The sequence below is a fragment of the Nilaparvata lugens genome, chromosome 1, assembly GCF_014356525.2.
Source record: "Nilaparvata lugens isolate BPH chromosome 1, ASM1435652v1, whole genome shotgun sequence".
Taxonomy (NCBI): domain Eukaryota; kingdom Metazoa; phylum Arthropoda; class Insecta; order Hemiptera; family Delphacidae; genus Nilaparvata; species Nilaparvata lugens.
The window spans coordinates 57,873,038-57,891,825 of NC_052504.1; the positions used below are offsets into that span (position 1 = coordinate 57,873,038).

At 34.2% G+C, this 18,788-nt stretch overlaps 1 protein-coding gene across 4 annotated transcripts in view; it reads left to right on the forward strand.

The window, feature by feature from the left end:
- Positions 1-2,133: 2,133 nt before the first annotated feature.
- Positions 2,134-18,788, forward strand: part of LOC111051413 (ubiquitin-conjugating enzyme E2 J1) — a 29,764-nt gene continuing 13,109 nt past the window's right edge. Inside the window, exons 1-4 of one of the 4 annotated variants that reach the window (XM_039437996.1) lie at positions 2,893-3,493; positions 10,317-10,409; positions 13,291-13,496; positions 16,352-16,542. In XM_039437996.1, coding sequence (XP_039293930.1) covers positions 3,457-3,493; positions 10,317-10,409; positions 13,291-13,496; positions 16,352-16,542 — 527 coding nt within the window. In that variant the 5' untranslated portion in view covers positions 2,893-3,456. Of the gene's footprint in view, positions 2,317-2,892; positions 3,494-10,316; positions 10,410-13,173; positions 13,196-13,290; positions 13,497-16,351; positions 16,543-18,788 lie in introns of those variants that run through there. The other 3 variants (XM_039438006.1, XM_039438001.1, XM_039438012.1) reach the window with 3 other exon arrangements.

Sequence of the window (18,788 nt, forward strand, 5' to 3'; positions counted from 1 at the left end):
TTCAATGATTGAAAATTGCTTGATAATAATATTGATTTATTGATATTTGATTCAAGTACAAAATCGATGTTTCTGTTCTTTCATACATTTTGTAGAGCAGCTGTGATCTCTGTGTGAGCACAGTATACATACAGTATGGAAACTTTGCTAGTACCCTGACGCTAAAATCCGCCATCTTGTTAGGAAGCGCCGCATTGTAATAGTCAGTGAACTCTATACTAACTGGAATGGGCTGTCCAATGTTAAGCTACAGCCAAAAGTGTGTAAGGCGGAGTGAGTGAGACAGGCCTACCGTGTGAGATTCCCTTCTCTATCGTACTCATACATTAAAGCAGGTTGTTGCAGCTCTTGAGTACGATTATTCATTTTTAAAGTTGAAAAACGGATTTGAATGAGTATTAGGGCTATCAGTATTAAATCACAACCTTTTCTCTTAAATATTGTGATGTATTTGTCGTTAAATGCATAGAATTGAATAAAAATACGACCGAGAAATGGTGATGTATTGTGTTGCATTTGGATGCAAGAATGGGCATGTTAAAGGAAATAAAATACCATTTCACAATTAAGTCAAACATTTTTAGTCTATTAATTAATTTGAAGAAACCTTTTTGTTTTACATACATTTCCAATATTTTTTTCTATATTGATCAGTTTATTTGACCAAAAATAAAACAACAAATTTAGTTATATTCCTAGTATACAGTGATAGTTTCTATGCTAATTGAAAATTTAGACCTACTTTTATAGCATCTAAAATAAAGAATCAAAGTTGAAGAACAAATTAATCCTCATTCAAAAAAGAATAAAAACAAATTATTAATAATTCTGTGTTATCATCATGAGATGACATAATTTACGTACCCTACCTACTTTTATTTTGAAAAATATGATATTGCTATCAGCTGAACTGTGATTAATTTTTGAAACCTTTCCGTTTCAAATAAATAATTGTTCAATTTACAATATTATAATAGTAATTATTTAGCATATAGTCTACTTTTTGCTTATCATATGGTCATAATTATAATACAATTAATATAAATGTTTCTTTATAGATTTCTTTGCATCATTTCTGAAACTCTCACACTTACATGATTTGAAATGTTATCAGAATGCCTAGTATATTGCTATCATTACATATTCATTAATCCTGTGTTATTGAATCATCATGAGTCCACATAATTCATTCTATTTACCTACTTTTATTGTAAAAAATAGAGATTGTTATCAGCTGAATTGTAATTAATTTTTGAAACCTTTTAATTTCAAATTGTTCATTTTACTCTGGTAATTATGTAGCATATGTTTGCTTATCATATAAAATGTTTCTTCGTTATTTGCTTCATTTCTGAAACTCCCACTCTTACATGATTTGAAATTACACCAATGCACACCTACATAATTCTACATTCATAGCCTGCTGTAAGTAGGCCTATATTATTAAATTGAGATATTTCCTTAAACAATAAATCATAAATATTTCCTTCAACAATAACAATAAATCATATAATCCAAAAAACAATAGTATATCCTATCAAAATAAAGATAAGACTGTGTTTAATAGTTTCAATTAAACACAGCCCTCCTTTGGACTGAGTATGAACAAAATTCGGGATTGGAATAATAAGGACTATGAGCCTGTTTTTTCATTCCCAATCATTTCATGACAGTTTATATTTGTCCTTGTTAAATAAATAAAAATTAATAGATGATACACTTCTCTGAAATCTGGCCCAACGTTATTCCCTTGCTTGTGAAAAGTTGACAATACTAAAACTACTCACAAATGAAAAAAACCTTTTCTTTATTCATATTCAACCTATTCCATTAATTTTGCTCTCTAAAAGTTAACAATGAACTGCTTAACAAAGGAAAAATAAGGCTTCCATGGAATAAGACATACAATATAGAAATAAAATAGTAATTGAAACTGTGCAATGCATTTTTCCATAAGAGCCAATGTGTTACAAAATGACGAATCCCACAGCAATGCGGGTTGCCTATCTGTACCAGCTGCCTCACTTTCTTTGTGTTGCTAGTCCATTCCAGTTAGTATAGAGTTCAGTGGTAATAGTATTGATGGCAGGTTCGGATCACTTTAATGATCCGGATCAATTGATCTCATTCACTGCCACGAGTCAATCAGAAGACCAGGATTGGAACTTCCCAAGGTCACGTCACGTGTTTAGTATTGGCGACATGTAAATAGCATTGGTTAGATAGGCGATTGATTACAAGTTTCCTTTCTGTACTTATTCTGTGGTGTGAGTGTGTGTGCACTGCCAACTTGAACTGTTGTTACAGAATGTGAAAGTAAGTGGAAAGTAGTATCGATTGTTATCAATGCTAAATGTAATAATAATAGTGTATAATGTAATAAAATATGTAAGTTATAAAGAATTAGTGTTTGAATATTCAATGTTTAATATGTTGTAATTATGTTGGTATCAGTGACAGAGGCGGGAAATACATGACAGCCGTTTTTGAGAAAATCGCGAAAAACCCTGTTTTTGACAACATTTTCGCCATTTCAGCCGCCATCTTGAATTGCATTTGATCGAAATTGTTCGTGTCGGATCCTTATAGGGGAAGGACCTTAAGTTCCAAATTTGAAGTCATTCCGTTAATTGGGAGAGGAGATATCGTGTACACAGACGCACATACATTCATACACACACACACACACACAGACCAATACCCAAAAACCACTTTTTTGGACTCAGGGGACCTTGAAACGTATAGAAATTCAAAAATTGGGGTACCTTAATTTTTTTCGGAAAGCAATACTTTCCTTTCCTATGGTATTTCTGTTTTTACAGAAATCTGAAAAAATCGACTTAGCAGGTTTTGGAATGGAGCTCTTCAAATAATATGGAAACTAAGTTACAGTAGCCTACCTATGCAATTTTTATTTGACCCCATCAATCAGTTTAAAAAATTGTTTCGACTAATGCAATTTCTTCAGTTGTTAGTTAATTTTCTTAAGTTTTTAATTGTTTACCATATTTTAGCTTTTAACTTCACAAAAGGATGGAAAGATAAAGATTCACTGATTGAGAAATACGAAAGACGTTGTGGATTGACAAATAAGATACCGTACCTTATCAACCAATTGCTCGTCTACACGTCACATCCTATGTTTGTTTAGCCACATAGTTTTTGATTATCGAAATGCACAAGGAGAATAATATTGGTGCTCTATCAAGTTATTCAGATTAGTAAACTTTTTCAATTCAATCATAATTTTAATTCGAATTTTGTGTCTTATTGAAAAAGTGGTTTGAGGTTATCAATCAGCTGAGCTGAAACAACAAGATAGGTGTTTTGGTTTTCGTCTGTCAGTGACATAACCTAAATTTAATTATATTTGGGTAACGTAGTACGCCCTATGTGAATAATATTTTATTTTTTTGTTTTACCTTGTTAAATTTCCAAGTTATAGAATTGCTGAACATGGATTTGGAAAGTAAATACAACACAAAAAGTCCGGGTAAGTCAAGAGTCTATTAACTTTAATAATAATTAACGCCAACTTCAAAATTTGGTTTGAACATTAAATCTATTGGTGTTATCTGAATTTTATTTTTCCTTATTTAATATGATATTCAGGCTATTTATACATTTATAGGCTATATCATTTCCAACTCATTATCAATGATTGAGAAGGAAACAACAGACTCAAAGCCCAAAACTGTTTTTTTAAACTTTGATAATTTTTTATCCTAATTAAATGCATTCTAAACCACAGTCACAGTTTCTGATAAATGAAAATCTAATAATATTCTATTATTATTCAATTAATAGTATCAATAACAATTTTTCTTTGCATAGGCACCGTAACTTACCGTAACAATATCTATATAATGGCTTTTGTCAGTATAGACAGGTGCAGTGATCAATCAGAAATTAATACGAAATGTAAAATAGGAAAAATTTCAATATTCAAAATAAAAATTTTACTATAAATACTCTTTAAAAGTTATTTTTAAGATCGAATAAGTAGCACTTTTAATATATTTTTTTTAATAAAAACAATAAATAGGTTATACCAATTAGCCTATGCTTAATATTGTTTGTAAAAGAGTTACCGTATCTGGATGAGTGGTAATAACATAGAATCAGTCAATCATTGCAATAAATAATAGCTTGCAACTTTGCTTCAACTCGCTGTGCACGTGTGAAGCGGAGGTAGGTCTGTTTCTCTGGTTTGTCTTATTTATTCAGATTTCAAGTCTTCGGCTCGGTTGTAAAAACGCCTGTTAAATCATGATGTTTTATTCAAATGCAAAATTCAACCGAAAATCTCTCACTTTTTTAAATAAAACATTAAAAAATAGAAAAGTTGAGTTATTATAATATTTTTAGTGAAGTTATTGACAAAATTACCGTATTTTGCGTTCAATCTAATAGTAGCGTAAAAATTAGTAAGATAACTTTGGTGAATGAAGTTGAAAAATATTGCTACTGAGTATGTAGACTACTTTGATTAAACTCTACTAATATTATAAATCAAGCTATCTGGAAATAAATTGGTGAGTTTACTTACTCATTACATTCTATAAATTAATATTCAAAAAACATGTTTTTTTATTTTAAACAGCATGAATTTATAAATTTCCATATTAATATTGCCCTAATAGGTACCCTATCTACGTTCGCGATGATATGTTTTATGTACCATATTCATTTATTCACCGCCTTGATACTATATTACAAGATTGATAGGATCGTGGCAGTTTTCTTGACAGAACATCCTCTCAATAACGAATACCTCTCTGCAGCGAGGTATAATCGTTTTTTTCTCGGGATAATCGACTTCATACAGAGTTTTGACAGTATATTCAACTTAGGATATGATAAACAAATTTAATTCAATTCAAATGTTATAATTATGTGAAGAATTAGATAATAACGCTGAATTAGAATAAAAGGAAGTAGGTCTACCTAATAAAAAACTATAAATTGTTGGATATAGATATGTTAAATAGGAAAATATAAGTTGAATAATTGTAGGTCCAGTGAGTTTTGGGGTTTTTGTTTTGAACTGCAAACTCAGCTGGAGCAATTATATACAGCAGGTGACCAACCGACTCTCAAGCATTTGCTTTCTGCTGCTCAAGGTGAGGGGCCTTGTGATTGAGAGATACTCGTATCTTTTGGTGATGTATCAAACCAATACCAACTATTACTTTATAAGAAAATAAATTACTATAAATAAATTTATAGTAAGTATCACTTACAAGTGAAGCTATGATAAACTATGACGAAAACTATGAGTGTGAGAGGAAAATTTAATTAAAGTGTGAAAGAACAGTGTAAATGAAATGTGAAATAACAGTGTAATTAGAGTGTGAAAGAACAGTGTAAATAAAGTGTGTAAAGAACTGTTGAACTAATAAGTTAAAAAGTAAATGCAAGTGTTGGAACTGTCCATAAAAATTAATCATAAGATTAAAGGTTCTACCTAACTGAAAAACATTCTCCTGGTGGGTTTTTCTGTACCACAGATTTATTGTGATCAAGTCGTTGGGAGCCTCTTTCCTAAAAAAGGGTGACATCTAATTTGGTTTACCTTTGATTCTGATACAGGTTATTATTAAGTATTTTTGGTTGAGATGAATTTATCAATAGCTCTATCACTGAATCGAATATGTCTATTAAGCTTTTACTTTACTTACTTTACTTCTTATGTCTTCTCCGCAGTCTGCTTGACCGGGGAATCGTCTTTTTCGTCCCATCGTGGGGGTGTCGGTGTTCACTTTTATTTAAGGTGTGAGAAGGTGTGGTCATCAATGAATTCTGCAATGCTATAGTATGGTCTGTCCATCAGGGTATTGTTTTAGTCTTCTTGTGAAGGTGTTGTCATTCACTAGGGATTTTATGTTGCCAGGAAGCAGGTTAAACAGGTATGCCCCCGAATAGGCCGGAGATCTACTATACTTCTTAAGTCGATGCTGGGGGAGGCTTATGTCATCCACGTTGCGTGTTCTATAACTGTGCTTATCTCGTCTTAAAGCCGGACTTTGGTTTACCACTAGGATGATGGATTCCAGGATGTATATTGAGATCACTGTGAGGATACCTGTCTGCTTGAAGAGTGGTTTACAGTGTTCTATGTAGTTTTCTCTTAGTAGGATTCGCACTGCCCTTTTTTGTATCCTTATATTCTCTCGAGATTTCCCTGTGCTGATGATCCCCATGCGACGATGCCATATCTCAGGTGTGACATAAATAATGAGTGATATGCGATTAGTGCTGTCCTCTCATCAGCAATATTTCTGATTCTGCTGATGACATATGTAGCAGAGGAGAGTTTTTTACACAAATAGTCCGTGTGTTGCCTCCAGGTCAGATGGTTGTCGATAATTACACCAAGGAACTTTGTGCTTTCCACTGTTTTTATATTACTGTTTTGTGGTTCATCCTGGGTTTGGTTTGTTGGGGTGAAGTTCATGTGTACTGTTTTTCATTATTTATGGCCAGTTTCATTCTATTGCAGATTGAGGTAGCTTCAGTAAGAGTTGATTCAACTATATTGTTTCGATCTTCCTTTCTGTTTGTGGGAAGTAGTATAGTTGTGTCGTCTGCAAATAGGATACACTTTTTGTTTTCTTGTAATTCATCCGGAAGATCATTTATGTATATAAGAAAGAGCAGCGGTCCCAGGATTGACCCTTGTGGTACTCCTCTTTTGACTGATCGTGCTGTTGATTTGAAAGTGATTATCTGATTTTGTCTTTGGAAATCCAGCTCTACATATTGTTTTCTATGTTGGAGGTAGTCTTCAATCCACTTGAGTGCTCTGCCTTGAATTCTCATTTTTATTAGTTTTGTTTTGAGTATGTTCCAATCGAGTACATCAAAAGCCTTCCGGAGATCGACAAACAGTCCTGATGCATATTTTTTATCCTCCCATATCTTACACACCTCATCACAGAGTTTGGAAATCGCTGTGGCTGTACTATGATTTTTTCGGAATCCATGCTGGCTCGTAGACAACAGCCCGTTCGTCTCCAGATATGAAATCAATTGATTGTATGCTGCCCGCTCTATAATCTTGGATACAATGGGAAGGTTTGCTATGGGTCTGTAGTTTTTTGGATCAGTATGGTCACCTGTTTTGAATTTGGGGTAGATCTTGGCTATTTTTAAGCTATGTGGAAATACTGCTTGTTCAAATGATGAGTTTACTATGTGCAACAGTGGGTTTCTAATTTCGTCCTCACAGTACCTTAGAATTTTCCCTGTAATTTCGTCATGACCTGAAGAGTTGTTTGGTTTTAGTCTCATAAGAATCTTGGTTAATTCTGTGTGAGTAACTGCATCAAAGTGGTCGAATATTTGAGCATTCTCTGTCAATTCCAGATTATTGGGAGTATTATTATGTCCATTCAGTTCTTTTATTGGCTGCATGAAGCCAGCGTTCAAGATGTCGCCAATTTGATAGGGATCTGTAATTTTTTGATCTCGCACAGTTAGGTAGAGGTTCTCATTTCTGACATTTTTGGATTTTTTTCTTTCCTCATTTATCGTTCTCCACAAGACTTTGGTTTTATTTTCTGCCTGTTGTATTTTCATTTTCAATTCGAGTTGCTTTTTGTTTTTTACATCCAGGTCATAAGCTTTTTTCATTGTCAAATGTTGTTCCTTGTCTTCCATACGGCCTGTGAGCATATACTTATCATATGCTTGCATTGTAGCATCTTTTAGTTTTGTGGTTTCTTCATCCCAAAAAAATTTGTTTTTTGGTATGTTAATCTTCTTGGATTCTCTTGGCATGGTTTCATCTATGCTTAATCGCATTATTCTTTGAAATGTTTTGTATTTGTCTTCCACTGAATGAGTCGTAGTTACTGGTTTCCAATTTACAAGGCCTAGTTGCTGTTTTAGTTTGTTTAAATTTGCTTTTGAATAATTTCTGGCATACTTATAAGTGGCTGTTTGATGTTCGACTTTATATTTTATGTCACATAGTATTGAGTGATGATCTGAAATTAAATTTGGGTATGCTATTGCTTTTACTTTTTTAATAGGTATATTAAGGTAGCACCCATCTATACTTGTGGCTGTTGTCTGGGTTTTTCTAGTAACCGGTATGTCATATATGTAGCAGCCGTGCTGTTTTAGCAAGTTGTTTAAATCTTTATAGGTTTGTTTATCTGTTTTCAGTATGTCTATATTTGTATCTCCTAGTAGTACTATGTGGCATTTCTTTCCTGAGTATTTTTGCAGTACACATTCCAACCTATTCAAGTATTCCACCTCTGTTCTAGGATCAGGTGATCTATAGGAACCTACTAATATCAGATTCTGTTTCTTGAGTTGGACTTCGGCTGCTATCGTCTCAAAGATCCTCTCTGTTGGCTTCTGAAGTCCATCGAACACGATCTCTTTTATTTCTGTGGTTAAGGTGTCTTTTTTGTACAGTGCTATGCCTCCCCACATATATACAGTTCGACAGAATTTGGTAACGAGTGTGTAGCCAGGAATATGTGTGCTCAATAGCTCATCTAGTTGTAGGCCGTGTTCCGAGAGTATGAGAATGTCCGGAGTGTGAAGACTTATTTCCATCAATAGTCTGTCAATCTTATTTTGTAGGCCTCTCTGAATATTAAGATGATAGATTTTCAGTGTATCTGTTTTTTTGTGTCTATTCTGTTGTATGTCCTGATTTGTTTGCTCCTGATCCGTAGTGCCGGCTGTGATGTGTTGACCTGGATGTGTTGTAGTTTTCTGTTTGTCTAGTTTGGATGAGGGGGTGAGGCTGTCTCGTAGTTTGGGTGCCGTGTGCCGCCCTCCGCCACCTCTCCAGCATCAAGTGCGCCCATCAATCTTTTGGCCAGAATCGTAGATCCTTCTATGTTAAGGTGAACTCCATCCCAATTTAGGTGATTTTTAGTGAGGTGCTGAGTGTTGTCTATATAAGTAGCGTTCAGCTGCCAGCACATAAATTTCAGTGCCTTGTTGGTTTCCTGTATAAAGTAAAGCTGAAAGTAAGGAGAAATTATTGCTTTTGTGGAATAAAGTGTTTTTACTTCAAAACATTTCTATTTAATAAAATACAAATGTCTTTAATCTGGAATAGATAGTATTTTACCCAATAAAAAATCTATACAGTAACAATAGTTAGAGAGCATACATTGATAAGCTAGTAGAAACTACTTTGATTCTAGGAAGAATCAATCTACATGTTATGACGTCATTAATTAGTTGTGGGGCCTGAATTAATAGTAGGTATTGGTGATGCCCACTCGGCTGGGTCTGCTGATGTCCTGATGCTGTAAAAGAGGGCTGTGATAATCATTACTGGCAGCGACCGTCTTGCCTACTGCAAGCTCATCTTTGCTCGCCTTGTTTTACTGACGGTCATCAGAAATCAAATGGAATTTATTCACTCAAAATTCATACAAAATATTCACAGAAGAATAAAGCGGCAAGTTACAAGTGAACCATTGCATCCTCCCGTGTTTGGTTTATGTTAAGAGGATATATTATATTCTGGCTGCCCGTAGTAACATTCACTACCACAACACCAGGCACCGTGAGTTGTTGGATGTCCCGTCCCCAGGAGACGCCTCCACCGATCACAGGCCATTCATAGGATATCTGCCCTGAAATTCTTGAACAAGCTGCCTCCTGGTGTGAAGCAGTTGAATGAGGCCGCCTCCAAGAGAGCCGTCAGGAAGCTTCTGTGTGACAAGGCATATTACAGTGTAAATTAATTTATGAGTGGTTATTTGAATTTTTACTAAAAACGGTCACTGGATCGCTCCCATCCGAATGGTGGTTTGTCGATTTACGTGTATTGAGTTTTATGACGCCATCGATCCCACAAGTGTGGGTAATGAAGCAGAAGGTATTATAGGAACAATATGAGTGGAAATAACAGTATGCCAAGCTAACATGTTCAAAGTAAATACTAAACTGAACTGAACAGTAAGAGAGAAATAGATAACGTTAGAAAATTATTGGCATATTTTTAGATATGACACGTGCATTTGATAGTGTGTTTCATAATGTTCTTTTGCATGCATTAGAGGAATTGGGAGTACATGGTAAGGAGAGGAAGTGGTTCTTATCTTATTTGATTGGCAGACAGCAATTTGTTGAAATAGAGCATACTGAGGAGAAAAATAATCATATTTACAAATACAGTTATCGCTCTAACCTAAGAAGTTTAAAGTATAGTGTCCCTCAAGGGTCCATTTTGGGTCCCTTACTATTTCTATTCTACATCAAGGGTCTGTCTGATGTGGTTCGAGCAAATGTCTCTGTGTGTCTCTATGCAGATGATGCTAACATCATATTTTCAGGAAAATCGATTGAGGATGTAGAACTCTCATCTGCTGTAGGCCTGTCCTCTATTAATGAATACCTGAATAGCCGAAATCTTTTGCTGAATTCAAGTAAGTCTATTGTAGTCCCCTTTTCAACAAGGCAGAACAGGAGTGAATTGTGTCCAAGCATAGCTACGCTATTTAGAGCGTTTTTCCAACTTTGGAACGATATAACTTAATGCTCTTTATGTCGAAAAATGAGTTCTCCAGCGCCCTCCAAAGAAAACCCTTTGATTTCTGGTGCATTTTCCATACGCATGAGGTAACAAGCTAGAACTGTAAAATCCAATATGGCGGTCAAAAATCTGATTTCAAGAGTTTGAAGTTATATTCACCATAGTAGAAGTAGTTGGAATTAGATAAATCTTTCGGATATTGTAGTATGATTATTTTGGAGCTTCCAGATGGCTGAATTGATCCGATATCCTCGACATTATTAGAATTACAGACGATTTTTTGAAAATCTACATATTTTTGCCGTAATCTTGCTTTTTCATGATAACAAACATTTTTGAGATTGCCATCATGGATAATCTCTTTCTACACATCATTACAAAGAGATTGATACCATTCCCAAGTCTGTACCTTCAAGGAGTCATGAGTTACGCGGTTTTCTAATTGTTGGGATTGGCATTTGGTGGAAATAGCGTGTTTTCCGCTGCAAACAGTACTTTGCTCTCTTTGTCCGATGACGCTCCAGCCGTGGAATATGGACTTACATCCTCCAACCAGATGTCATCTTAAAGCTTTGAAAATATTCTAAAGCACTGTACCTATAACATTAGTGTATGTCTACTGCAAATACATTTACAGGGTGGAAAGTGAAATATTGTCCCCGAAAAATTTAGGATTTTTCAAGTTTTTAAAGTTGAATAAATCATGAAAACAGTGGTCGAAATGAGACATTCCTCTCGAACATCATAATTTGGTTAATTCTAAACACTTTGGTGATAAAACCAATCCGATATATCTCACAATAACTTGATGGCAAGCTATATAAAAATTTCTGTCAATAATGACCGCCACCTTGAATTTTTGAATGATGTCGAATATTTTCGTTGTTTCCATCATCAATATTCTTATTTGGCTTGTTGTAACGAAGAGATTGAGACCATTTGCAAGTCTCTATCTTGAATTAGTAATGAAAAATCGATTTTATAGTTCTAGCTTGATACATCATGCAGGATATTCTTTGGAGGGCGCTGGAGAACTCATTTTTTGACGTATAGAAATTAGACGTATAGACAGCGCATCAAGATAGATCGTTCCATAGTTTAGAAAACGCTCTGAATTTCATAGATTAAAAATTTCTCTGTATCTTTTGCACAAAAAAAGTTATAATAGAATGAAATTTTAAAAAAATTTAGAAAAACGTTTTTTGGGCTTTTGAAGGTTATAACTAAAAAATATGCGTTTTAGAGGAAAATTTCTCTGTATCTCTTGCACAAAAAAAGTTATAATGGAATGAAATTTTAAAAAAATCAGAAAAAGTTTTTTGTGCTTTTAAAGGTTAAAACTCAAAAATATGCGTTTTAGAGGAAAATTTTATGAAACATAAATTGTAGAGGAAGATTTTAAAAATATTTTCTTCCAAAAAAACGGTTGAATATCTTGAACGGTTATTGAAATACAAGCGATATAGCAAAACCCTGAATATTTTGATGGCCATCTTGTTTCCGAGGTGTTTGCCTGTGATTTCGACTTATCATCATCATGATCCTTATTATGCTAGACCTAACGAAGAAATTGAGACGTCTTCCACGGCTGTTACCCAAAAATGACCACGGGGTGCCTTATTCATGACATTTGCGCACGGACTATTAAATTTCATTGTTTAAAAAGTAGTATATGATGTCCCATAAAGAACACATAATTTGAGTTGTTAATTAAATCATAATTTACTTGAAATTCTATTTTTTTACAACTAACAATTGAAAGTCCTCAATATAACCACAGGAAAAACACTTTCCATTACAATAAAAAATATTGTAAAATTTCAAGTAAGGTGAATTTGAGACAGGTCATCCTTTAAAAATTCCTGGACATCATAAAAAGCCCTGGCTCTCAAAAAACCGTTATAGCCGGTTAACTGGTAAACTGATACAGCCTATCCCCGAAATAATAATATTATTTTTTGACTCTCTAATCTTACTTTATATCCAACTAGCCGTCAGTGGTTTAACAATTCAAATGTTTTTATTGGATTTAAAACATTTATTGGATTTGCATTTTTTTGGGATCCTCTATATTCAAGACTTTCATCGGAAGTATTATATAGGTGCATCAAACATTTATAATTTTTTCAAGATACCGGTAAATTATTATCCAATAATGAAGTGAAGTGATCCATGGGGGCTTTATAAAAGTAGGAATCTTAACTTCATGTTAACAATGATTGCATATTGTGAAGAACAAAGCTTACTTTACATTGTTATCATTCTTTCTATAAAATTAAAATGCAAACATATTGTCTATAGTAATGTAAATATACCGCTTTCTACAATCAAAATCTACAGAGATAATAAAGCACAGTTTTTTTACCTATTGTTATTTCAATCTTTTTACCATATTGTAGGCTAGTTGGTTGATTTCTAACCTTACAACTAGTCAGCAATGTGATACATTACTTGAGTGGTCGTAGATGAAATAGTGTATGCAACAGTTTTGTATGGTATTTGAAGCACTCGTGAGATGTCTAAGACACGCGTTCGCTCGCTACGCTTGCTCACTTGTGTCTTAACTTTACATCTAACTCGTGCGTTAAAGACAGTTATTATAAAACCGTTGTATAAACTACTATTTAGGTAGACGTACCTATTTTATTTTAGTGCTATAAAATACTGCTAGTATTTTAGGTAAGAAAAGTTACCCACTAGTTTGAAAACTAGACAGCAATAAGTCATATTTATTTTTAAAAGTACTAATGATGAATGTTGCGTGTGTTTTGCAGCAGTAAAGCGTTTGATGCGTGAGGCTCTGGAGCTGAGATCGGCGACAGATGAGTACTGCGCTCGGCCGCTCGACGACAACCTGTTCGAGTGGCACTTCACGGTGCGCGGTGCCCCCCACACCGACTTCCAGGCGGGCATCTATCACGGCCGCATCCTCCTGCCACCCGACTACCCCATGAAGCCACCCAACATCATATTACTCACCGTCAGTAATCGTTTATCTGAACACTGGGTAGACGAAGCCGCCATCTCTGTCCCCTTATCGAAAGCTCTTCTATACTTTGCATTGAAGAAGCTATGATTTTGTAACATTTTTTTAATATTAATTTGATTGTATGGTAAGAGATGTTGTGATATTTCTCTATAATAATTGAAAGAATATGACGTTGATGTTGTCAATACTACTATATTTGTTCAGCTGACTTTAGTTCAGCTGAAGATGTGGCAGGTGTTGCCATGAAACCTAGTTCTGTAATTTAAATTGATACTGAACAAATATAGTAATATTGACAACATCAACGTCTTATTCTTTCAACTATTCTATTCAAAGAATACAATTATGGGGGTTTGTTCTGCTCCAAATTGTTCCAATAAGGATGCTAAGGGATTTTGAACGTTCCTTTTTCAAGCTCATAACAGTAGAAAATAAATTTGGCTACAAAATTGTTTTCTTAATATTTAAAAGTATTTGGTTTTAAAACCATCTCTTCTGTGTCTATTATCATCTGAGTGGATGAGGATTACTAACTTGTTAATTGTTGCTCAACACAGTAGTGTTTTGTTTGAAGCATCCTTAAGATACTGGTGTGAATTTCAATTTTTCTTTTTCAGTCGGGGAACGTAATGTCGGCTGCGTGTACCTGGTTTTTATAGAGCTTTAGGTTTACCATTGTTCTCGATTCAATTACTGATCAAAAGACATAAGGTTCAAAAATATAACGTCATGTGAAGAACCAAACAACCTATGAATGTCACTGATTATTGATTATTTACTAGACAATAAATAAATACTTATTAATACTTAATAGGGCCTCACGTACCTGGGACCATATTACAAACTTATGTACAGTCGCATAGGTAAATATGACGGGTACATGTATACATTGCACATTTAGGTATTTGATACTTGATAGTCATAAAATAACGAGATCTTCCAACGATTATTTGTCTCTCTATGATCAAAGTTGAAGTAATGAATAATTCGTGGTTATAATTTTGATGTGTGGTTATGTTTGTGTTTGGGTTATTATTAAATATTAAATAAATTTTTATTTTAAGTTAGTTAGTTCAAGTAGTTGAAGTCATGGATGTGAAATCTAATTGGACTGTAAAACAACTAAAATACTAATTAAATTCATGAGTATGAATTTGTAGGTATTATGTTTTTTCTCCGACAAAACATCTATGATCATTCACGGTGATCAACACGATGTGAATCCAGTCCAAATATGTGTGATAATACATGTCGAACGTTGGACTCAATTTAAAAGTTGTGTTATTCACTAATGTACTGATCCGAAATTTGTATACCAATGGATAGCAAATATTACAAAGTTTTTTCCTAGACCCCTTTAATAAGACTAGGCAGCCAGAAGCCGGGCGGGCATTGTATTTAGAGTGGGGCAGCCATGTTTTGGTGCTTGTCCTGATCCCGGTGACAGAGTGAGCGTCCGTTCGCCTGGCTAACTGCGAGACCTGGCAGCCCGGCTGGTTGCGCTTCCTGGCGTCCTGATAGGAAACATGGAACATAGACGATTATAGTGAAACAACTTTGGAATTTCCACTTTCAGAGATAGCTAGTTTCAGGTATGGAGATAATTTATTTCGGATAAGTATATTGGAAAAGATGGGTCCAACATCTAGAATAACTTTGTATTATGTAGTCATAAAAGGTAGCTTTAAGCTTGAGAGTGTTGAAAATAATGCATATATTTGAATGGGTCCTTCGCCGCTCCACCATGTTTTGACTGTGTAATGTGACACATGATACAATTTAGCAAGTTTTGAGATAATTTATTGAAAAATTACCGGATAATCTAAATTCTAGTAGGTAGGTAGTACCAAAACTTTGAAAAAATATTAAGTTCAATATATTATTTTTAAAATCCTATAGTATTAATAAATTTTGAAGTAACAGCTATGCCTGACACTTCATTTGTAATATACATTAACATACTTTATTAATCGTTGTATGTTCTACTTTCAAGAACAAATGGTGATTTTTATTTATTTCATTTCACAATATTATTATTATTATTAATATAGGGGGACCGAGCTTCACTCTGGAGTGTGAAAGCATAGAAAATTTGTAACGAAAGATTAAATTTATAGTTTATATATTTTTTTCAGTCGTACAATTATTCTTACAGTTATTTGAGGAGGCACAACAGGCTTATGCCCAAAACTGTCCCTTTTCAAATTATACTACATTCCAAATCAAAATCCAGGTTAAGCTACTATCACTCATCAAAATAACAACTTATTCACACTTCAAAAAACAAACACATCATCAATATATTACAAATAGATATACTATGAATTCGATTTAGAATGATATACTATGTGTGCTACAATATTTGTTAATATACTATGTACTATTCTACACTAACAGCATCCAGTTACTATTTTGGACTTTCTGAAGTAAACATGTTTTCTAAAAAAAGAGAAATAAACGAAAATAAGTTTTTCTTTCTGGATTATTATTCTCGTGAGATCAGCTGAGGACTAATCCACACATGCACTCGCTCACTCACTTCCATTACGGTATCGACATACGAAAAAATTTCCAGCTGTTTCTCCAAGGACGTATTTATCCTTTAAATGTCCTTCAGTGAGTTATCCCAGGGTTGAGACCTCGTGCAATCGAATTTCCATATCATAAACCTACTTTGTTCCAAACTTCGTGGGAATCGTTAGAGCCGTTTTCGAGATCCAGTCACATACAGATATATAAACATCTAAACATATAAACAGAAACTGCTCGTTCAATAGTATAGGATATTATTGGGTATAGTTGTCTGCTTGTATTGTTGTTACACTTGATGTCTTTCCATTTTGCAGCCGAACGGTCGCTTCGAAACCAACAAGAAGATCTGCCTGAGCATTTCCGGCCACCACCCGGAGACGTGGCAGCCATCTTGGTCGATCAGGACGGCCATGTTAGCTCTGATTGCGTTCATGCCGACCCCGGGTAATGGCACCATCGGATCACTGGATTACACTGCCGACGAGAGGAAGCAGCTAGCACGCAAGTGAGTACGCCTACTTTGGTGTTCTAAAATGTTTTCACTTCTTTTTGATCTAGATTCACTGACTGACTTTTTGCTTCAAATGGACTGATTGGACTGAATGTACTGATTTTAGCTTTATGCTAATGGCTAATATTTATTTATTTTATTTATTCATTTATTTGTTTATTTATTCATGCATTCATTTATTTTTTATCTATACATACATTCATAGATTAAATATCATTTTCAACTCATCATGAATAATTGGAAAAGGATCAACAGGCTTAAAGCCCAAAACTGCTCATTTCCCAAGCTTTGATAGAACTAGTCCAAAAAAGTTATGTAAGTAATTGAATGAGTGCGAGTGTAATATTGATGGAATTATATTTTATATTAGCCTACGAATTTATAATTATAAATTGTTATTAGTTTGAGTGATTATGGATTAAAAATTGGACTGATATTTACAAGTGGAAACATATCCTTCTTCGCAATATGTTATTCATCAAATTTCGCGAGAGAGGCAGAATTGAAGTTATCCTGTTTAGTCCAGTCATTATATACATTGGTGCTTGCATTTTATATTGTAGTTCTGATTTTCTAATATATCCAAAACCAAGTCCACCACCAATTTTTTTTTTCATCCAAAATTTCCCTGTGATACAGGATGACCCAAAAACCCAGTATTTTGGTTAATTTCCAGTTTTTCAGCTATTTCCGCCAAATCCAGAAATCCGACAGAAAAGTTTTCTTCTGCTTTTCTTCAGATTATAAAATTCCTAATAAAAAGAGACCATTCGGAAGTCTCTGTCTTCAATGAATACTGAGAACTGAGATAAAATTTTTCAAAAATGATTACAATTTTAAGAAAAAATCTATTTTGATGAAGATTAGCTTTTTATTTTCAATTGTTACAATTCAAATCTTCAATTCAAAATCCCTCTGGGTGTAATTTTGTGCTCTACATTCTGACACCAGGTATAGAACGCTCTATCTCATATAGATTTCCAGATACATCTGACAACAATGATCTTTCTATTTTGGAAAACACCTAATAATATTTGAAATAAACATCCACACTCGGATAATGGAGTACATAAATTAATGTATATGCAAGTATGATCTGCCCAGAATATCTTCAATTACCATAAATGAATATTCAATGTGTTCGTCTAGCCAATTCTGAAACGAATAAAAATTATGAAATGTTATTGGATCAATTTTTCAAAACATGTATTGAACATAAACAACTACCTATGTATTTAGTTATTGATTTATTTTAGTTAAGTTTTAATTATATCCTGAAACATCCAATACAATGGACAGAGGATGGGTCAACCTTTAAAGGTTAAAAACATAATAAAATGAATAATTGAGATAAGCAATTACACAGCAAGTCGAGTAGAGTAGATCCGCTATCACTTCACACCTAAACGAAAACGCACTCTATCTTATTATATGGTTAAGCAGCTCTATTATAAAACTCATCCATAGTATGAAACGGTCTAATTACCAGCCAATCTTGATATTATTTTGAAATGTTCAATCTCTTCCATATCTTCAAGATTATTTGGCAGAGAATTGTATATTTTTGACCCGCTAAACTGAGGTGATTTCTCTAAGAGAGTGGTTCTGTGTATAACAGTCGATAACATTATTAGAGAGTTATAATTATGTGTAAGTCTCCATACCGGCTAAAGGCGTTTATATTTTTCTTAGTAACCTATATACACATATCTCAAGTATGTATAGAGAGGTCAAGGTGAGAAGATTTCCTCTGTTAAAAAGCTCACGACAGCTATATCTTGGGGGCTTATTGAAGATAATCCTGATAATCTCTTTTGGACTTTGAACCTTTGAAGACCTTTTCAGCTGCAGATGAGTTCCCCCAGACAATTATACTTTAATACTGGGAAAAAATATCCATAGTATACACTTAGCGGTGGGACCTTCCCGAAAGGGACTCACCACCAACAAAAGCCATACGAATTTACTTTTTAGCAGTGACTTGAAACATATTGTTCCTCCAAGCACCCGCAGTATGAACCAGGCAGTGCTCAGCGTTTTACATAGTCTATCAGTATGCTCCACCCATTTCAAGTTTCTGTCGAGCAGCACACCCAGCAACTCCACACAACCCACATCTTCCATCTGTAACTGATTGCGATTTAGGTTAATGTAACTTTGTGTGGACTGCATCGATTTGGATGACATCAATGTTGTTTTGTTGAGATTCATTGACAGCCCATCAACAAGCCTCTATATTT